At 38.6% G+C, this 23,158-nt stretch overlaps 1 protein-coding gene across 3 annotated transcripts in view; it reads right to left on the minus strand.

Moving 5' to 3' along the window:
- Positions 1-3,803: 3,803 nt before the first annotated feature.
- The window catches only part of CA8 (carbonic anhydrase 8 (inactive)), a 57,060-nt gene continuing 37,705 nt past the window's right edge, over positions 3,804-23,158 (minus strand). For all 3 annotated transcript variants that reach the window (XM_089518884.1, XM_089518883.1, XM_089518881.1), the window contains 5 exons: positions 21,018-21,080; positions 19,982-20,030; positions 18,170-18,282; positions 12,900-13,052; positions 3,804-4,150 (listed from right to left, as the gene is read on the minus strand). In XM_089518884.1, the coding sequence (XP_089375010.1) occupies positions 12,918-13,052; positions 18,170-18,282; positions 19,982-20,030; positions 21,018-21,080 (360 nt within the window). In that variant the 3' untranslated portion in view covers positions 3,804-4,150; positions 12,900-12,917. The remainder of the gene's footprint in view (positions 4,151-12,899; positions 13,053-18,169; positions 18,283-19,981; positions 20,031-21,017; positions 21,081-23,158) is intronic.

Consider the following 23,158-nt stretch of genomic DNA (forward strand, 5'->3'; position numbering starts at 1 on the left):
CAATCCTGTGGAGCAGTGATCAGCTTCTGGACAAGGTTCTGTATCCACATTTGAATGCAAGGATTCACCAACACAGTTTATTGGTATATTGATAGTTATTTCTGATATTCCAACCTGCAAATGAACATGTTTCAGAGTGGCAGTCAAGAATCAATTAAAATGACATATTTAAAATCCTATCATAAAATAAATCTTCCAGTTTTCCTCCACATCCATAAATAAAGGGAACTAAAGGTCTTGTGTTTTTCATAAACTAAACACATACATTTAGGTTTCATACTCATGACAAAATCAGATTTATCATAAGCAAACCACACATTTAAGCTTGCCACATATTTTAGTACATATCAAGTAGTAAAGCTCACCACCAATTTTTTTATTTATTAAAATATTTATATTACACACATATTTAATGAGATCTCAAGATAATGTATAAATAAAATCAATTTAGGTAGATGAGAACAATTCCAACATCGCACATTTCTAGGACTCCTTCTATACTACACAATTATAGTACTATATTCTAATTTAGGTGCCATGGCAAGTTCCTATGGAATCCTGGGATTTGTACTTTGGTGAGGCTAGTTTGGTTGCAGTTTGGTTGAGAATGCTAAAAAATCCTCCCTAACTTGCCAGTCTCAGAATGTTAAAGTAGTGTTAAAGTATAGTGGCCCTTCCCTTACCTGGGGATCCATTCTGCCCCCCCCCACCACCCCCGCATAAGGGAAATACCATGAATACTCAAACCCTATTGAAAACAATGGGGGTCATGCGCATGGCACAGCGCATGAGCTACGGGTGCACATGCCTTTGCCACAACCGGTGCATGGCTTTCAGCATAAGGTGAAAGCCGTCTATGGCACGGGCGCACTATAGTTAAAGTAGGTTGGCAGTTAATGTAGACTCACAGGGCTATAATTATATGGTGTGAAAGGGCCCTAAAAGAACAATATGAACTGAGCAATAGTGTCCAGGCCTTGGGTATAAGTAGTAGAGAAGAGCAATGTTTTGTAACTGAGGAATGAGCTTCACTCAGAGTACATTATGGAACCAGCATGTAGATGTAAGCTGTTGCTGCTGCCTTTATGCTTCCTAGTCTGTTGTGATGTAGGCAGATAAACAAATTAGGATAGTGAAGTGGCCTGTTTTGCAGTGGACAATCTTTTCTTTGAAAACTGGCAGATTATATCATCCTTTTGAAGTGATGTTCAGTTCCAGTTCAGTTTAAAGAAGGGATAGTTGTGTCTTTGAGGCAGCACATCAGCAGTTAGCAGTTAAATGGCAATTGTTGTTATGTGCCTTCAGCTCATTTCCAACTTATGGCAGCCCTAAGGCAAACCTATCACGGGGGTTTTCTTGACAAGATTTGTTCAGAGGGGGGTTTCCTTTGTCTTCTTTGATGTGAAGTGATGTGACTGGCTCAAGAGCACCCAGTGTGTTTCTATGGCCAAGCAAAGATTAGAACCTTGGTCTTCAGAGTCATCCATTCAACATTCAAACTAGCACATCATGCTGATTCTCCCAGACAACAGAATGAGAAATAAATTGGATTCTAGTTAAAATAAACTTTTAAAGAACAGCTACATAGAAATCCTTGCAATTAATACCACCTTTACAAGAATGGTACAGTGTGGACTGGCACAAGATGTATAAAGCAAAATTGGAAATATGTAAGAGTTGGAGTGTGGAGTGAATCAAGAACAGGTCTGTGAATGACCATACTGCTAATGCCACTAAATCTGCTACTTTAGAAACCTTGCCTTTGCCCCTCCATTTATCATTCTAAAACTCTATTATTCCCCTAGTGGATGATGGTGATTTGTTCAGAGTGGGGTTTCCATTGTCTTCTCTGATGTGAAGGGATGTGACTGGCTCAAGAGCACCTAGTGTGTTTCTATGGCCAAGCGAAGATTCGAACCTTGGTCTTCAGAGTCAATACAAATTTGAGTTGATACAAATTCCCCCCCCCCCAAAAAAAAAAATGTTGGAAATGGGAGGGAAAGAGTTTCCCTTCTCCACATAACTGAAATTGCTTTTTCACATAAACCACTCCACTAATCCTTTTGAATCTTTGCAGGTTTGTTGCTTAAGGTCACATTATATACTGTCTGTTGCTATTTTCTGGAAAATGATCAACAAGATATCTAGGGCAATAAACATGTCCTTATTTGGATACTCCTCTCCCCCACAAATAGAAGGAGGTCTCTAGCACAAAAACGTCTGCTGTTATTAATCTGAATCTGGTAAGCCTTGATTCCTTCTATAAAGTAAAGACTATGGAAGCAGATTTCTTCCAATTATGCCTGGAAGAAGAAAAAATTAAAAGTCAGACTTTAAAGGTGCATTACAGAAAAACCATTTTTGAACCTATGTTTCAGATGAAACCCACTCCAGGGGGACTGAGAGTCCATCTAACTGCAGAAATAAGGCATTTTGACACCACTTTAGTTGCCATGACTCCATCCTACAGAATCCAGGGATTTATAGTTTTGTGAGGCACCAGCACTCTTTGGCAGAGAAGGCTAAAGACATGGTAAAACTGCAAATCCAGGATTCCACAGGGTGGAGTTGCAGCACTTAAACTGGTATCAAACTGCATTATTTGTACAAACAGATGCCACAGTCTTGATGGCGCTCACTGCCACGGTCCTGAATAGACCACAAAAAGGAGCGGTGGACCCCTGGATTGGCCCAACAGTGGCCCTTTTGGGCCATCTGTTTGAAGGCCCTGTCTTGATGAAATATAAGGTCTTGCTCTAGTGTTCTCAATATTACAGTAGGTGTGTTTAACATTCTAGTCTAGATCTAGTTGCAAGTCCCAAGTAGAGTAGAGTAAGTCATAGAATCATAGAATCTTAGAGTTGGAAGAGACCACAAGGGTCATCCAGTCCAACCCCCTGCCATGCAGAAATTCTCAGTCAAAGCATCCCCAATAGATGGCCATCCAGCTTCTGTTTAAAGACCTCTAAGGAAGGAGACTCCACTATCCTCCAAGGGAGTTTGTTCCACTGTCGAACAGCCCTTACTGTCAAGAAGTTGCTCCTAATGTTGAGGTTGAATCTCTTTTCCTGTAGCTTGCATTCATTGTTCCGGGTCCTGTTCTCTGAAGCAGCAGAAAACAAGCTTGTTCCCTCCTCAATATGACATCCCTTCAAATATTTAAATAGGGCTAACATATCCACTCTTAACCTTCTCTTCTCCAGGCTAAACATCCCCAGCTCCCTAAGTTTCCAGACCCTTAACCATTTTAGTCACCTTCCTTTGGACACGCTCCAGTTTTTCAACATCCTTTTTGAATTGTGGTGCCCAGAACTGCCCAACACTTATATAAATCACATTAATTCACTGCATTTAATTTAGCAGCAACTGGATTTAAGCTTCTGAAACACCTCTTTGCACAGGATATAAAAATAAAATAATCAGGATTTGTATCCTCAGTTTTTGCTCCTGGAACAATCTTCCATTCCTGGAAAAATCATTCACACTTACAACTCTTCTCTCAACTGTAGCCAATATATTTAACCTTCAGCTGGTGTTCTGTGTACCTAAATCAACTGAAATTGCACAAATACCCATTGTTAATCCAAACAAATATGCCAATGCATTTTTCTTTTATAACAAGTGGAAGACAGTAGTTTTAAATTTATTGAGAAAGAACAGAACTTCTAAAATATGTATTACTTCTCAAATAATATATTCTCATTCATGAGTAAATTGTTAATATTGTATAACATACCTTTGCTTTATCTTTTTATATGCAGGACAAAAAGAAGACAAGAGCATTCAAACACTGGCCTAGAAAAAAACTGATAAATCTAGTGTGTAGTGTATTCTTAGTAATCATTATCCCACCAAACATACTATGAGCTGCAGACAGCTATAGAGCAGTGCTGTGAAATACTTGGATGTCATAAGCAATAAAAAGTTAACAACAGCAAGTTGGAAGTTTTAAAGTGTTTTCTTCTTGTAATATAAAGCTCATTCCCAGAATTTCACTAGACCATGTGGACAAGCCAACTGTCACAGCTGTCTATCAAGTCTGAATTAGATGAAGGCAGACAAAGCCAGCTTTGTAAGGAAACTGAAGCAGCAGCCTCAAACATTTCCATTTCTCATCCAAGGGCACTGTGGGAGCATTGTCTTCCTCTTTCTGAAAAGAGAATGGAACAATTATGTTACTGAAATTCCACAGTGAGTCTGAAAGACTGTTTATGTCCAGGCAGGGAGACAGTGAAAACTGAAAGGAGTTTCATGACAGCAGAGGTGGATCTGACTCTTCTCTCTTGTAGCAGTGTAAATCAGAAGAAAATCCACAAATGGTAATGGAGTGGAACTAGTGGAACATAACTCTCTGTTATGCCTAATATTTCTGTAGAATTGCTCCATTCTAGGGACTGGGTTTTTTATTATCTTCCATCAGTTGTGTGTCCTCTTTCCAAGTATAAACCTAAAGTCTACCTTTGGTAGAAAACTGAAAACTAAAGCAGTAACATTTTCAATGGGATATAGATCTGTGGACATTTCCATAAATATGTTATTGAAGGAATCCACTGTATAAAATTACATCACTGAGTTTCCCTTCTGGACTAAAAAGAGAAGAGCTAACTAAAACATGAGCCCAGCTCTGTAATGTTCCCACTGAATACCATTCCTTTAGTTCCTTCCTGCAGTTCAGTCCCTATGCCTTCTTAAGGAAATGAGCTGTAATTCCCCAGAGGGGGAAATAGCCACCCAGATTCCTTTGGCAATGTCCCAGGTCAATATTAGGTGCTATAGATTACATCAGTCTAATAATCACTTCCTTTCCTGATATTATTTGACTGCCATGAATACTGTACCTCGATATATAAACAAATACATACTGTACTATGCAGTGGCATTCTAGGCACTGTGCCTGCCTTTCACAAGACGTTTCACACCCATCTGCAATCTTGAACTCAATGTGACTTATTTCTGAGTAAAGTTACATAGGAATTTAGTGCACAAATATAGCTGCACTAATATGTAACTCCAGTTTATTGAACTGAATTATTTAAATCTTTTACAGGTTTACCTTATTCAGAATTCTGAAATCCAAAATATTCCAGAAACCAAAAGCTTTCAGTGGTTCAGTGTACACAAACTTTGTTTTATGCACAAAATTATTTAAAATATTTATAAAAGTACCTTTAGGCTATGTGTATAAGGTGTGTATGAAACCTTTCACACTGGGAAAAAAGATAGGAGCATAGTAGGATGCTACCGTCAATATTGCACAATTTGGCAAAGATTATCACATGATGTCACACAAAGTCGCAAATATCCCGTGATTATCCTGTGAATAAAAAGGAATTACAGCTCCACTTTTTATTCACGGGTAAATCCCATGAATAATAAGTGGCACTATAATTCACAAGATAATCATTTCATGCGCTATGATTACAGGATAATTTGTGACATCGCATGATATCATGTGATAATTTTTGCCAAACTGTGCGATACTGATGGTATTTCCCAGTGTGATAAACTCCATAAATTAATTTTGTGTTTAAACTTGGGTATTATGTTAACATTAATAAACACTAGTTTATTATATGGTTTAAATTCATGCGGTTTCAGTTTTGTCTAATGGTATTTTGTGTCCCCCCCCCCTTTCTTTGAATACCTTATATATATCATATCAAAAGGTCCTTATAAATGTTTAATCAGTTTCAATAACAGTCTGGGTGTTACTGCTGCAGTGCTTTGCCTTTGTTCTGTGCCCATGCAGTCGCTATCTTGCTAGCCAGCAGGAACTGGTTCTCTAGGATAAGGTGCATTTACACTTGCTATCATTACATCTCTTGACATGGACAAGACAGCATCTCTGCTCCATTTACTCTTGGCTTCTTGGAGCCACCAAAAATAGTTTATACCATCCAAATATAATCAAGGTAATATCAAACTACTTATTAATTGGCCACTGAGAGCCTTGTGTTTTTCCACATGGCACTGGAACACAATGAGCTATAGTTTAAAGGTAAAGGTTTCCCCTTTGGCAAGATTGTCAAGTCATGTCTGACTGCAGGGGGCAGTGCTCATCTCTGTTACTAAGCCAAGGGAGTCAGCATTGTCCAAAGATGACTGTTTGGTCATGTGGCCAGCATGAATGCACAAAACAATGTTACCTTCCCATTTAAGTAGTACCTATTTATCTACTTGCATTTTTACATTCTTTTGAACTGCTAGGTTGGCAAAAGCTGAGACTAGTGACGGGATCTTACTCTGCCATACTGAGTACTTGAGTCTCAAACTGCTGACTTGCTGATCTTGTGATCATCAGAGTTAGCATCTTAACTGCTGAGCCACTGCATCCTAGACTTTAGTACCCTTCTATTCAGAAAAACAGTTAGCATTCCTTTAGAGAAAAAAAAGCACCTAGAAAGCTTTCATTCGGGTGCCATCCTTATTTTTGCTTTCTGAACCAATGTTCTTGTTTGCTTCTCTTAAAATACCTTTAATGGGTGCTTTACAGACTGCTCAAAAGGGTGGTCTGCCGGCGCCAGTGTTTGCTGCACCAGGGAACCGCAACAGACAAACCGCGCTATTCTCTGGCGCAGCAAAAAGAACCTGCAAAAATCGGGTTCTTTTTGCGACATGGTTATGATGCCGCAAGGCACCAATGGTGCACCTGCGGTGTCATTTCTGTGCTGTGACATGCGGACGCTAAGCATCCGCTACGTCAAAATGGCGGCGTCCATGTAGAATGGGCACCGCCATTTTGTACATGCTCGGCACGTACTAGGGTTAGGGGCGTCCGGAAAGGAAGCCCCTTCCTAACCCTAGTACGTGCCAAGCACGTACTTTTTGGCGGTTTGGAACCCGCCATGGAATCAGTTTGAAGAGGTATTAATTTCTGTTGTATAATATCTAGAAAAGTAATACAGATTGCCAAAAGGATTACAGTGGCCAGGATCCAAAAAATGATGAAACTAGTCCTGAGAATTTTTTAGAGCTGAAGTGTCCCACCACCCCAAGCCATGTTGCAATGCTTGTTTGGAACACTTGGCATATCTGAACCCTACTTTTTGTATTCAGATCCTTCTGAAAGACAATTTAACAGCAACAGCAAGGGGAGAAATCCTATTTGCTGTTCCTATGTAATCATGACCCTACAAAAATGTTCCCCATTCCCAGAATTACTTGGAATTACTTGGGATCTGGCAGCACTAGACATCAATATCCAAGGCCCGTTCCGCACGGGCACCCTAGTACGTGCCGAGCATGTACTAGGGTTAGAAAGGGGTATCCTTTCCGGACGCCCTTAACCCTAGTACGTGCTCGGTGCGTACAAAATGGCAGCGCTCATTCTACATGGGTGCTGCCATCTTGATATAATGGACGCTTAGCGTCCGCACATCGCGCAGCACTAATGACATCGCGAGTGCACCATTGGCACCTTGCAATGTCATTAGCGCACCGCAAGAAGAAGCTGCATTTTTCAGCTTCTTTTTTGCGGTGCAGAGGAATCACACAGTTTCGCCACTGGGGCTCCTCTGCGCCGCAAATGATGGCGCTTTTCAGACCGCCCTTTTAGGCAGTCTGTAACGCGCCCAAGACATGGTGGATTCAGTCTTCTACCCTGTCATAAAACAGACAGTTGGCACCACGAGCCATTCTTGAAGATAGCCCTGATTCAAGCACAGTAATGATTGTGATAAATGTTTTAAATTAAACTTGAACTAGAGGACCCTGAAATTTCATTACAAGTAACATGATGAGGATCATCATTTTGATCAGAATATAAGTTGCATCCTTGAGAGAAAAGATCACCCTGCTTGGATCAGAATTCTAAATTGCTCTAGATAATATAACTCTTCATGCAATCAACATATGCAGGGGTTACCATGTTGGCCATATAGCAAAGCACAATAGCATACAAAGTCTACAAAACACCAATACTTTTATTGAACCAACCAAAATGAACAAAATACATTGGCGGGGTACAAACCGCCGCTTTGCGGCGGTCTGCCGCCGCCGCCGGTAGATCCGTGGGGGAGCCGGAGCCTTCAGACGGCGCGGCTCCCGCGCGGACTGAAAAAGAAGCTCCAAAATGGAGCTTCTTTTTCAGTCGCGTTTGTGACGTAGCGAGGCGCCAGGGGCGCACTCGCTACATCATAAAGGCTGCGACATGTACGGACGCTCAGCGTCCGATACGTAAAGATGGCGGCGCCCATGTGGAAGGGGCGCCGCCATCTTGTACGTATAGGATACTTACTAGGGTTAGGGGGGTGTGGAAGCACCGCCCCTTCCTAACCCTAGTACGTATCCTATACGTACTAAATGGCGGTATGTATCCCGCCAGAATGATTTCAAAGCTCCACTGGCTTCTTCATCAAACAAAGGTGTTAAAATCATACACAAGAAAGAAAAAAATGTCTAAAGAGTCACAGGCCTACATTTAGCCAAGATGTTGTTTTAGCTGTTCTGCAACAAAAGATGGTAAGTTAAGTTAAAAGTTAAGACAGTATGGAAGGATAGGCCACTCCTCCTTTTGGGGCATCTCAACTCTGGCAGGCAAAGAGTCGTAAAGTCCAGGAAATATCCTGGACTTTGGTTTTTTAATTTTGGATGTTATTGTACTATTCATACAATGACAGGATTATTTGTATCACTGTTGGGCTATTCATCAGGTAATGCTTCCAAAGAAAGCTATTTCAGAGAAAGTATGGAACCAAGATCTTAGAAAATATGCAAAACCAAGTACTCCTTAAGAAAACAGAAATACATCAATTAAATTGGGCTGTGTATGCAAGTTACTATGTTCAAACCCTGATACATTGCTGTTATAATAGCTTTTGCCAAAATCTATCTTAGGGTAGGCATGTACCTTCTCAGCCTCAATTAGCATTAAACTAATTAACACTGATCTTCTATATATTTGTGAACAGTAGCTCCTTTCTTTCTTTGCTAGTCCCAACTGTGATGTAAGCGTGATTGAGTAGCTAATTATTCTGTAACTGAATTTACACATTATATACTTGTTCATGTGGATTATTTCTTCAGAAATAAAACTAAATGAAATTAAGCTACTCTGGCAAACACAGAAACACTGTATTAAAGAAATAAATATTAAATGTTTTAAAATGTGTTTAATGCATTTATTATGGGTGTATTGAGTATGAGATGATATAGGCCCAAATCCAGTTTCTAGTTCCAGCTGAAGTAAATTCATATAATTGCGTGAATGTTAAATATATCATCTTGCTTAAAGTTAAATGTCTATGTTGATATAAAATTAATGTTTTAGCAAAAGGTAAGACAAACAATACTTTCATTCTTTAAAAGATCCACATAACTTATTCTAAGAACTTGTTGTTCATTGATCATCTAGATTAACTCCACCTTTCCACATATTCTATTTATTTATTGTTATAAATGCGTAGCCCCCTCTGTTTACATCTGAAGATATATATTTGATATTATATTATGTCAAATTATTTCATGGACCCATTTTAATACAGTAGTTATTAATTTGAATTAGGAGTAGAACAATTTACTAAACTGAAATTTCCACTTATTTGTTAAAGTCATTGGGTGATATTGAATAAGTTAAAGGCCTAATTCCCACTACTTTTTAAACCGGATCACCATTTGGCTCGTACCAGTTCAAACGACCCTGGTTCCCATTTAATCAGAATCGCTGAAGCGATTCTGAGAGAGAGAACATGCACTAGACCGATTTAACCCATGTCTTTTTGACACTGATTTTTTCTGTGTCTTTTTCGATAAATCGATTCTGCGCAAGTGTGAACCACAAGCGGATCAGAATCGATTCAAATTTGCCCTTTGGATGGATGGAACCAAATCATTTTGAATTGATTCACTGTGAATGCAAACCACAAGTGGGTTATTTTGATGCCAGAAAATGACAGAAAATGGGATCGGGGAAAATGTAGTAGGAACCACGCTCCAATGTCAAATCGATCCATTGATTCAGATCGCACACCGATTTATCTGTAAGTGGGAATGGGGGCACAGTAAATCAATCTAACTTATCTCACAGAGTTGTTTGTGTAAATAAATAGGAAAGGGAAAGAACTATGTATGCACTTTACATCCTGGAAAGAAAAATAATATATAAATAATACACAAATGGTTAGTTAGAAGTTAGCTTATGTTTGGCAAAATACCTGTGTATTAGTTATTGATGAAATCACTGGTTGGAAAACCCAGCCATTTCCATGAAAGCCAAGAAAACTGGCAAGATGCTATTCAGCACCAGATGCTACTTATGATGAGTGGTTTGTAGAAGTATATTGTTCCATTTCAGATCAGCCTGCATTTTAGGACATGGTGGAAACCTAAAGGCTGTTTGCAAATAAAGCCCAAGGTATCTAGAAAATGTGAGAGGGGGACATAGGGCTACACTTGCTAGTTCCACCTGAATGAGGTACACTGGAATTGTTCTAGTCTGTAGGAGGGCAGCTGGCAGGTTCATCAGTACCAGAGTGAAGCTAACATTGGTCTTGCTCTCCCATGGGAATTTGCTTCATGGATAGGGGTTTCTCTTGTGATGAAATCTTTAATGCCTTGTTACTACTGTCATTAAGGGGTGTATCTGCAAGGGGAGCAAAATGAAGACTTTGGGCCAGTACACCCTGGTGCAAAGCTCCAGCCTAGAGCCAGTTTTAGGGCTCCAGAGGTCTGGGCATCCATATGCACCCAGCCCTACTAGCAGTGCCCATGCACCATCTTGCCACAGCCTCACCCACATGGGGCATGCCATGATGACACACAGGCATCTGCATGCCCAAACAACACTCACTGGAAGTGGTGGCATCATGGCTGCTCCTATAAAGAAGCCACTCTATGTGGCTTCTATTTAGAGAGCGCATTGGTGCCGCGCTGTGCGGTTGATGCAGCATCGATGAGGGGCAAAGAAGAATTCTGCCACTTCAATGAAATTTTTCTTCAGTCTCCAAATTTCTAGCAATTCAGAGAGGGAGAAATTGAAAATCATTCCCATCTAGAAGTCTTTTATACATGCTGTCTTCACATTACCTTGGACCACTTTGCTTGCCCCTTTTCTTTAGATGACTAAAGTGTATTTCTAAATGTGCAGTTGAAATTTTAAGCTGCCACAATGCTCCCATTTTTGATCTTTGGATACAATTTCTTGGTTGAATTACTTATTTTTCATGTTCTGAAGGAGGGTTCTCAGACAGAAGAATCAGACCTGTGGACTTTTTAGAGCCCTTCCAGACCCAAATGCCTAAATCTAGGAGACATTAGACATGTTGTGGATGCATAAGGGACAAACTGTGGTATGTTGTCCTTGGAGATTCCTAAAAAGACCATTTAAGCTATGTCTCAGGCTGCTGCCAAATATCAGAAATAAAGTAGTTTGACACCACTTTAACTTGCCGGGCTCAATGCCATGGAATTTGAGGATTTGTAGTATAGTGGGGGCACCAGAGTTCTCTGACAAGTAAGACTAAATATCTCACAAAACTACAAATCCCAGAATTCCATAGCATTGAGTCATTGCAGTTAAAGTGATGGCAAGTGATTAGCCTAAAAAAGACAAGATTAAAGAAAGATTTGACTAATGTATTTCAAATGCAGATTGTTATGTAGTCTTGTTCTTTCCTGCAATGTGGCAAGAGTACAAAACTAGGCAGTAGCAATGGAAGGTGCAGGGATGACGGAATGGCACTGTCTCCTCACCTCCCTATTTTCTATTCTCAGGCAAGTAAAGACTTTTCTATTTAGAAGGCATTTGATGATTAACCATATATATAGCCTGTCCCACCAAAATAATGTGCTGGATCTTGCTAATTGTTGTGCTGGTGTGTATGCATGTTTAAGAATATGTTTTTAATATTTTTATTATTCTTGACTAAACTTTTGTATCTTGTGGATTTTAACTATGTGTTTTTCAAATTGTTGTAAACTGCTGTGAGTCCTCCCTCCCACTTATATACCACCAGACAATGAGAACCCACCATGTCCTAAAGCAATTTGTTCCACTGTCCAACAGCTTTCATCAAGAGAAGGTTTCTCCTGATGTTAACCGTATGGGTAGACAACCAGATGCCCTACACATATTTTGGGATATAACTGTCATAATACTTAACTGCTGACCACACACACTAGGTCTGATGGGAATAGTTAAGAACATTTGAAGAACATTTTGTTGCTCATTCCTGGATTAGCTGAACTCAGCTTACTTGCAGGTTCTGTCCATTGGCATTACCTCTGCCCATTTTGAGGAAAGAACAAGTCTACATAACAGCCTTTCAGCCTTCTTAAAATGTGGTCACCAGAACCGAACATACTGTAGTATTGCAAATGTCACATGACTACCATATGACTACCATATAATGAAGCTGAATTCTTACTCTGGACACGGTGTAACTGCAGCTGATTTTAAAAGGAATTAAATAGGTGATATAATTATGGCTCTCCAACACAGCATCAAATTTAATTCAGAGCTGCTGGAAGAATAGGCTTAAAGGAATGGAACATATGAAGTCAAATTTCTTAATACAGTTCATTAAGGCAGAATAGTAATAGAAACAATAATTTGTATCTAATTACAAATCTGCACATAACAACATAAAACCTGTTTTTTAATCAATGGGGATCTGATAAGTTAGTGTTTATGTAAGTTCCATTTATTTAACAAGTATGCTCTAGTTGAGCTGAACAATGAGTTTACTCTAGTGGTACTGATATATTATGCACATTATTTAATGGTTCTATTCAGTTGGGACCAGCAGTTGGATTCAGTAGAAATATTTTTAACTGAAATATCATACCTTTTCATTGCAGTCTCCAGTGAAACCACTATATCTACATCCAAATTAAATTGAAATCACCACAGAATTTCCAGTTTACACTAGTCAGTTTTTAAAATTTATCTACATTATGATTACCTTCAATATCTGGCTCTGCTACTGGAAGGCAGCTCTTATGATTCTGTCACTAAGTGGCTGCGTTGGTCTGAAGTTATCTCCTAATATTCCATCACAGCCTTCTAGGAGTTCTGCCCCTTTAGCATGTGTCCTCAGTCTTCGAAACTCTTCTATCTAATAAAAACAAAGAAATAATTATTTGAATACATCGGCCATTGTCAGAAAACACTTATTTTCAATAGTATTTATTTTTATTTCTATTTATTTACCTATAAGCCAGCAGTCCATAATTGACACCATACATATTTTTAAAAGGCATCCTAAAATCAACCATAAATGTGAGAAATATATAATTTATATGCATACAATGCTTAACAGTCATGCTGATGTGTGCCTAAAATAAGAGGGTCCTTTCACATTACATAGTTATAGCACTATGATTCTATTTTATCTGCCATGACAACATCCTATAGAATCCTGAAATTTACAGTTTAGAGAGGGGCATTTAGAATTCTCAGCCACAGAGAGCTAGTGTCTTACCAAGCTACAAATCCCATTATTACATAAGCTATGGGAGTTAAACTGGAATCGTTGTGCTGTAATTGTGTAGTGTAGAAGGACCTGGAGTCCTTCCATCAGTTCTCTCAGAAAGAGACAACAACATATAGGAGCATAGGGAAGTGCTGTATATTAAATTAGACCTGCTGTCTTTCAAGCTAAGTGTTTTATACAGTGGCCTGAAGCAATGGGTTTAAGAGTCTTTCCACACTCTAGCTAAAAATAGAAAACTCTGAGCATAGGACTTTTTGCATGCATAAGTATATACTCTATTCTAATTTTGGGCTGCTTCCTTCCCCAACTCCTTTCTCCCCACAAAGTTGAATCAGAACTGTGGCAACTTTGGAAGATACATACAATAGCTGATATTTTTTAAAGAAAATGTTTTAGAACTCATTTGCATGAGGAGTATTAAAGATTTTATTCCAGATATTTTCACTCCCATAAGGATGTGGGAGGCTCTCCTTGCCTTTTGCTTCATTTAACCAAAATTTTATTCCAGTTAGGTGAGATACAGACCGTGCAAATGCACTGTGCTGGTACCAATCTTAGAGTTAGGGACCGCATGACAACCACACGGTCCCTAACCCTAGCACAGTGTGGCGGTGTAACAACGGCAGCTTCCCATGTACACAGACACTGCCATTGTGATGTAAGTGCCACGCTGCATCCTCATGGTGCCATGCGTTGCTTACATCACAAGTGCACCATTGGCGCACTCGTGACATCCAACCTGTGGCACAAAAAGAACCCATTTTTTCTGGGTTCTTTTTCCTCCAGAGGGAAGCCGCACAGTTTGGCGGCTGCAGCTTCCTTTCAGAGGGAATTAGGATGCCAGCAGGCCGCCCTTTTGAGGCGGTCTGTCTTGCACCATAGATAAAGCAAGAAAGATTTGGAAAGTTACTTTTTAGAAAAAATGAATGTAATGACACCTAAAGCCATCCATAACTGAGTAGTGGTTTGATGATATTCTGGGCCCAAGCTTAAACTCAGATCTAGTGGACTATTGCTGACTCATAAAGTCACATTTCTGAAAGACATTTCACATGATAAACCATTACTGTGCTTGGAAGTACCACAGTTTCTGAAGTACTCAAAACTGACTTTTTGAAGTATGTTTGCTTATTTGAAGAACAGCTAGAAATCTGTTGCTAAGGTTTTTCTCCCTCAACATAGCAGCTTTAAAATCTGTATTGTTTTCTTGTTAAGTTTGAAAGGCAGAATGGAGGAGCTTGTACTGAAAAAATAAAAGGAAGGGGGGAGATGTGGGACTAGGAGATTCTTAGAAGATGCTTTGAAAGAGAGGCTTCAGATTGTGAAGATGTTTATTGGTTTTATATCTATGTAAGTGAAAGTCAACAATAAACACATTAAAAGCTGAAGGATTGCTGAAAAAGTAAGTGCAGGCAGAAACTTAAGTATCATACTGTACTAAGATTTTCACAGTACACTCCATGTACATATGTATTTTATCTTCCATGTTCCTCCCATGAATTGGACTTATTCTCATAGCTACTTACATGTTTATGGTCATTAATGACCAAATGTAACTCCCCACCCCAAACCTACAGTTTCAGCCTGGCAGCACTTCATCTGAAGGATTTCTGAGGCACTGCAGATTAAGACACTGAGGAATTATGTCTGCATTGCTCTCCTGGTTGCAGGGTATTTTGAAACAAGCAGTTGCATTGGACCTCAAGGGATCTCTGACTATTCAGCTGTCTGTTCTTGGTGCATAGGAGAGTGCTGCAGAATCATTTCTCACTGATTCTATCTTACAGTGTCTCAGAAACCCTTTGGATGAGGCACTGCTAGGATGAAGCAGTAGCTTTTTGCAGGATGACATCATCAGACATAACTACAGTGATGAACTCCATCACTATAGTTATGTCCAATGCAAGATTTCAGCCATTGTTTCCTAGAAATGCAATGAAACTATGGTATGTTAAATTTAATTTAAGTTTTATTAGATGGGAAAGAGGAAACACTGGTGTTAGACAAAACCAGTATTGTTATTATGTTAACATACTCAGATTGGTGGGTAGTTTAAAAGACACCTTATAAAGTACTAGGCTATATCTCAGCTGGGATGCAGTGGCTTAGTGGTTAAGATGCCAATTCTGATGATCGAAAGATCAGAAGGTTGGCAGTTCGAGGCCCAAGTGCTGCATGATGGGTGAGCTCCTGTCACTAGCCCCAGCTTCTGCCAACCTAGCCGTTCAAAAGCATGCAAATGTAAGTAGATAGATAGGTACCACTTAAGTGAGAAGGTAACAGTGTTCAATACAGTCATGCTGGCCACATGACCACCAGAGCACTCCTCAGACAATGCTGGCTCTTCAGCTTAGAAACGGAGATAAGCACCTCCCCCTACAGTGGGTTATGACTAGACATTCATGTCAAGCGACTACCTTTACCTTTATATCTCAGCTTGATTCTCTTTATGTATTGACTTACCAGATTTGGGAAACTGGGGAATGTAATTGCATTAATATTAGGTAATGAATGACTTGCATGTGTGAATGGGTCACAATAGATTTAAAAATCGTATCACTTCAGATGGCATACTTTCATTGAAGTCTATTCACACTTCCAACTCCAATTAATTAGCAAACACTACATCAAGAAAGTCAGCATGATGTAGCATTGGACAATGACTCTGGAGACCAGGGCTTGAATCCACACTCAACCATGGAAACCGGCTGGGTAACCTTGGGCTAGTCACACACTCTCACCTGCAGAGGATGGCAATGGAAAACCCTCCTCTGAATGAAACATGCCAAGAAAACCCCAGGATAGATTCACCTTAGGGTCATGGAAACCCACTGGGTGACCTTGGGCTAGTCACCCTCTGAAGAAGTTGTCATAAGTCAGAAATGACTTGAAGGCTAAGAACAACAAAATCAAATGTAGAATAAATATTTTCTGCTGCTCCGGAGAAAAAGACCCAGAGCAGTGGATTCAAACTACAGGTGTTGTCCCCTGGTGTGGTAACTCATGGTGTCATCCCCCCATTGATCTCATCCCATTTCACACCATACAGAATCCTTAGTGATGCTTTTTTTTCATTAATGTTACTCATAAATCATAATTCCCATATTTTAAAAAATGTTATTTTTTTAAAAAAAATAAAACTTTGAAATCTGAAATTTTAATTTTAAAAAATTCTGGGGCCTTTCTGTTCTCCTCCCACTGAAATTCACCCCACTCCCACAGTTTCTTAAAGCATTTTAAAGGGAAGCAGATGAATGTCACAGCCCATTTCTGCAAAAATTAGGCATTTGAGGAGCAGTGGTGTCCCCCCCCCCCTTAGGATGTCACCTGGTGCAGTCCACACACCCCTACTGATGCCAATGTTTCACCTCAACATTAGGAAGAACCTCCTGATAGTAAGAGCTGTTCAACAGCAGAATATGCTGATTCAGAGAGTGGTGGAGTCTCCTTCTTTGAACGTTTTAAAACAGAGGCTGGATAGCAATTTTCAGAGATGCTTTGCTTGTGTATTCCTGCATGGAAGGTGGTTGGACTGGATGGCCCTCTGTGATTCTAAGTGATGCACATGGTGTATACACCAGCTCTCGTCTACTAGAATTCCCTACACCTGGAGAGGATATGTAATTCAGAGTTAGGTGTTTCCATCAAAATCAAACTACGGGCCCATACAGACAGGCCAAAATAAAGCTGCTTCAGGTCACTTTGGAGGTGTGCTGTTTAAATGATGTGTGCGTCCTAAGAGGCCAGAAGCTGTGCCAAAGCTGTGGTCCAATCCTTAGTAAAGAAATCTTGTGATGTCTGGAGAGAATATGGCTTTGGTGTGGCTTCTGGCCTCTTAGAATGTGTGCATCCTTTAAACGGCATACCTCCAAAGTGACTCGAAGCAGTGACAGTGACCACTTAAATTAAGAAGAGGTACATAATTCAATTATAGATTGGTACAATGTAGCAATAATAATTTATCACTGTGAAGAATTTGTCTCACAACCTTAGACTTTCACTACACATGGATATAGACCAGATATACACTACACATGGATATAGACCAGATGAAGGGGCTGTTAAGAATCCACTGACTAGATTCACTCCACATTTTAGAAATAGTTACCGCTGTAGTTCCCTAAAGTAATTTTTTCAACCTCTGCTAAATGATAGTGTATAAACTATCCATTCCTTCCTACCTCCTCCATTGCTGAAGTTCAATCATCAGCAATTTGAAAGGAACATATGTGAACACAGATGTTTCATTCCACATGGCCAGAAACCAATCACACATTAGCCAGGGAGCATTGCTGATACACGCACTTGGTCTATCGGGGACACCTGCTTGCACATTCTTCTTTATGTGTACTGAATGCATGAACAGAGCTAATCTGTGTGTCTATTCGAACATCTAGAAGTAATTATTTAAAAAGCAAATTTTAAGGAGCTGGTTTACCTGTCTATCTGTGTATCTATCAATTTTGTTCAGTGACATTTTTGTCATCTTTCCTAGTAAATACTCTTTTTCTTTTTCTTTTGGTAATGCATGTGATAGCTAGTAACAATCACTTCTCATTTCTGACCTTTCTTTTGCTCTCAGTGACACAAAATATTTAACCTTTATTTTAAAAGCCATGTACCAACTGATCTAATGAGATCTTTGAGATAAAGCAAATGTAATACCCTGTAAAATATTTGCACGCTATAACCTTTCACCACAAATTACATTCTAAGATCATTACAATCACTGCCCTTACCTGGAGTTGGGATACAGTTAAAGGATATCTAAATAAGATCCATGTAACACCTTCACTGCAAGGTGGAACTGTGAGGGAGCCTTCATACACCCAATAATCTCGTAACAGTGGATCTGAAATTAGGCAGCCTAGTTTAAGTAATGAAAGCATTTTTGTACAATTATTTTCACTTTCAAAATTGAAGGAATACTGTAATCAGAAATTTGAAGACACAGGGACAAAGACAAATCATTTGGAGGGTGATAGGATAATCTTTTTTTTCTGTTCAAAACTTTGAAGAATGTAGAGAAAATTATTATTTTTTCCCTTGTTTAGAATGAATGAAGTGCTTTATAAGATATCTCACTCAGTAAAAATGTCAGTAACTGCATAGTATGACGATCTGTATGTGAGACAGTCTACAGAATTAGAGGACATTCCTGTGCATACTGTCCCTGTAGATATAATACAAGACTGGGATCCAAGACATATTTCTGCACCTGAGAGATAGTGCTCTCTTCATGAAAGGGCATACAGAGAAGGCTTCAGTGTTTTGTGGTGATAAAACACAATTGAAATGTTTGTTATTTTCAATTTGGAGTTACATTTCATATTCAGATATCCTGCTGACCTAATTGTTAATAAGACCAAATCATACTTTATTTTGTTTATTACAAAATGTGCAGTTTTTATAGGCTTTCTTTCCAAGTAATCTCCCCACTTCATCTATCTCTTTGTGTAACTATATAGGAAAGTCTTCCCCTAGCACTCAGGCCTCCCCTAGATTCAGGCCCTGCCAAGCACTCCATGAACAGACATGAAGTCTAGACTCTGCTTGCCAGTTGGTGGTAGCGCTATCAAGGGCCATTATATTCCCCTGTTAATGTATGGAAGCTGTTGCTTGGAACCATCAACAAAAGACCATTTACAATTAACAGAAAGATGTATGTTAGAAAATTACTTTATAAAGAAAAAGAGAAAATATGAGACCTGATACTATTAGTTATGTAAGAAATGAAAAGGATATTGTATGTTGGAAGAACTGAAGACAAACCTGTGGTGACTATAGGTCGGTCTATAAGTGACAAAAAATCAGAAGAGAAAATGCAAAAGGGAACAGATTATATAATCTGGTGGGGGGGGGGGTCCCTAGAGGCACATAGTTATTTATACAAATATGATTGCACATTTCCCAGTACCAGCTGTTAATAATCTTTTGCACAAAGAATATGCTTAGCACAGTGCAACTTTGCTGTAAAATAAATCATTGGATCAATCCCTCTTTCCTGCTCCTCACTGCTGCCACTGAGTGGATATCCTTTTTTCTAACAAAAGCTTAGTTACTCATTATACAAGGCAGTATGGCACACAGACATGGCGGAAAAAGCAAAAGTTCATAGATGGACATAATAGCAACTTGCATGATAAATTTTACAAAACATTCTGCATTGTAAAATATACTCCAGAAATTATCTCCCCCAAGCTATAATCACTGGTGAATATATAAACTAGCTGCCTGAATTCTATTGGAAGTACAGTTTGATAATTTAGAGACAGACATTTAGAAAGCTATGACTCATTGCTGTGAAGAATATAAATGTTACCTGGTGACTAGTCAATATATGCTATGCTGACAGAGACCATTCATCATCACTGCTGTGTATGTTGTATACAGCATTTTCAGAATTACCTTTGCTAGCAAGCCAGTGATGTTAAAACTATTGTTTTGAGTGAAAGATGGACAAAGGATTTATAGAGAAGATTGTGCTGAAAGTTAGCTATACATGTATTTTTTACAGTAAAGTTTTTTGTGAACAAGCAATAAACACTTACCTGGTAATAGTGTATTGGGATTAAAACATGGTATCGTCTTGGACTTTCCCTGAAAATTTGACAGAAACCAGAATTGTTTTTGCCTTCTGTTTTAAGACAAAGCAGGAGCAATTTAAAAGGGTTTTGTGGCTCATGGAAAATGGACTATAAATTACCACACTTTAAATAAAAAAGCATGCACTTTGAAAGAGGTGGAATAAAAGCCCAATCCTAATATTGAAAACAATCAAACAATGAAACTTTATTGTTCTTGCATGTAAGACTAAAGAGTCTTCTACCTGGAAAATGAGATTATGAGAGGCTTTGCACGTTTTTCCAAAAAAAAAAAAAAACAGAAAAATTGTCATATTCCAGGATATTTTGTAAACATGTTTTATGGGGAAAAAAATTCTATGCCTAAACAGGAGTCTGAAAGTGAAAATTCTGAAAGTGCAAAAAATCTCACAGCGGTTGGCCATTTTTCAGAGTTCCAGCTAAATGTTATAACACATTAGTGGCAGAACTAAAATAATAATCCATATCTTCCCAAGCCCTCTTTTCTGCTCTATTTCCTACCTATTTTGTGCCTATATTATTGTTCCAATATTTTAATGGACACTTTGTCACTTCTGTATAAGATGTTCTTGGGCAAAGGATGATTGTATCTGTTGGTTTATTATCCTTCATAAAATCACTTCTATTAATCCAAAATATAACACAGGAAGTACGATTTATACAAACAGTAGGATAAGAACATCAAGATTTTAGATATTGGTGTGTGTGTGTGCATGTTCTGTCTTTCTTTGTGCTTGCGTTTAAGTTGGCAACATAATAAGTGGTTCAACATTCAGTCCAGCCTACTGAACCATTGCTAATGTGAGTAATAAGAACCTATAGCTTCCTATATCTAGCCTATGGTTTGTATTCTTTTTTAAAATTATTGTCATGTTTTAATCTCTATACATTTTAACATATATTTACACACCACCACCCTTCAAATACCCATTCCCAAATTATTCAATGAAACAAATACTTCTTCCTTTAAACCATGCTTTACCTTGTACTGGATATCTTGCAAAATTTCAGTCACCGCCTTTAGGCCTGAATGTTCCTTTCCTATCTGAAATATAGTGCATAAATATAAATAAAGATTGACATACAGTGCCAATGGCATTGATATTTCTTCGCCCAAAACCTATGCAATGACAAAGTTGTCAACAAATGAAGCCAATAATGTGCTTATTTCATTGAAATTGTATGACATTTTGCATGAAGTTCAAGGAAGGTTGCACAACAAAGCACCAGAAATGTAAACAGATTATATAAGATTAAAGCAGATGGTAAAAGAGTATCAAGGCATCAAACTGCAGAAGAAGTTAATTTCCCCTTTATGCCTTAATATTTCAATAATTACTACTGTATATCTTGTTATAATCAGCTATCACTGTATGATAAAGAGGCCAAGGTTACCATTTATTCATCTCTGAAAACCAGAGAGAAAAAGATTGTTTTGTCTGGATCTTTACCTATTTTTGGGCTGCGTGGATTTGTGCATTGAGTTGAGAGGACATAATTTTGGACACTGCCTGTATATACTACTGCTCTTCCAAGCAGCTCAAAATGGCATTTATTTTTCTGCCACTGCTACTTTAGCCTCACAATTATCATATAACTAGGAGTATGATAGGAGTAGCCACAACTCAAAGAACAAATTTATTTGGGTGAGTCAGAAGAAATTCTATTTGGATTGATCAATGCCTATGAAATTCAGTATCTTGAGAAGAAATCTATTTCTTAAATATTCCATGAAAAAACAAGTGCAGAATTCCATTATGCTATTCTGGTAAACTGGCTAAACTGTTTTGCTGTCTGGGATAAAGCAGCAAATGGTGTCACCCTCATCCCCAGTGCAAGGTGCTTCATACCTAAGGCCAATCAAGTAATTTTGGTATCTAGGGTTCAAGAATACATGGAATAGAAGAATAGCAAAATACGGTCGTTCCTCAAAATTTGCGGGTGATCCATTCCAGACCCATCCACCCTCTACAAATATGAAAAAATGCCGATATTCAGGTTGCCATTGATTTCAATGGTGGCACGCTCCTACACATGCACCATTTTCTCCCTCCTCGCTCACCCTGTGAATGGGTGAGACCACAGACTCCAAGTCCGTGAATCAGGAGGGATGACTGTAATAATTTAGTAACTCACAATCCACTACCTTTTCATGATACCAAAAATCGAATGCCTGATGTAACCACCTCACTGTACCTAAGACAGGGTCACTCTGAAAAATACTTTGAAACAAATGAGGATATGTATCCACATTCTGGACTTCCACGTGCACACCTAGATACCCCAATATTGGGTCCAATATATTGGTTGGTTTCCTCCTAGTAAGCCATTATTCAAAGGTTGTATTACATTTCATCAGGATAAAGAATGTGGTAAAAAGACATTTTAATTAAAATCAAGATAGCTAGCAATGCAACAGTCCTTTAAATAAACTAAGCTTAGAAATGATAAGTTATATGAAGCTAAAGAGATTTATTTAACAATTTTATACAACTTTCTGAAGACTTCAGTGTTAGTTTTGCTGAAATTGGAGGAGAGCTTACAGAAGAGTCCACTAGGATACATAACTGAGAAAAAAGTAAAGCCACATTGATAATTTTAAGCTATCCTGTCTCAATACACATTTGCAATGAAACACAAGAGTCTTGGAGACATTTGTAATACTATTTTAAAACATGTAAAATTAATATAAGCTGAAAAATGGGACCAGTATCAAATATGAATGACAACTTTCTTTTCCTAGAAACCATTTCAAGGATATAATTTTATGTTGCATATCATAAAAGTGCTATCAATGAAGTTGGTTGTAATTATTTCATACTACAAACTGTTTTTAAATTATGGAACTTGTAAACAGGGCAGCTAGATGCCTCTTGTACCTCGTAACAGTTGTGTCAAATGGAAATTTGGTAAGCATAGTCCCTATGTCACATACTGTAGTTGCTGAAAATCCTACTCTAATATAAAAGATGACACTTTTCTTCTTCAGCAGTCATAGGAAAATTCTGGCCCATGGGCCTACACTTCTAACATACAATCTTCATCAATCCAGCTAATGGGGATCTCTCTTTTAGACATACTCCTTTTCAATCACCACACTCTTTATCTTTAGTTGCTCTAAGT

The sequence above is a fragment of the Sceloporus occidentalis genome, unplaced genomic scaffold, assembly GCF_023333645.1.
Source record: "Sceloporus occidentalis isolate IW3139 unplaced genomic scaffold, rSceOcc1.0.p SCAF_3, whole genome shotgun sequence".
NCBI classification, from domain to species: domain Eukaryota; kingdom Metazoa; phylum Chordata; class Lepidosauria; order Squamata; family Phrynosomatidae; genus Sceloporus; species Sceloporus occidentalis.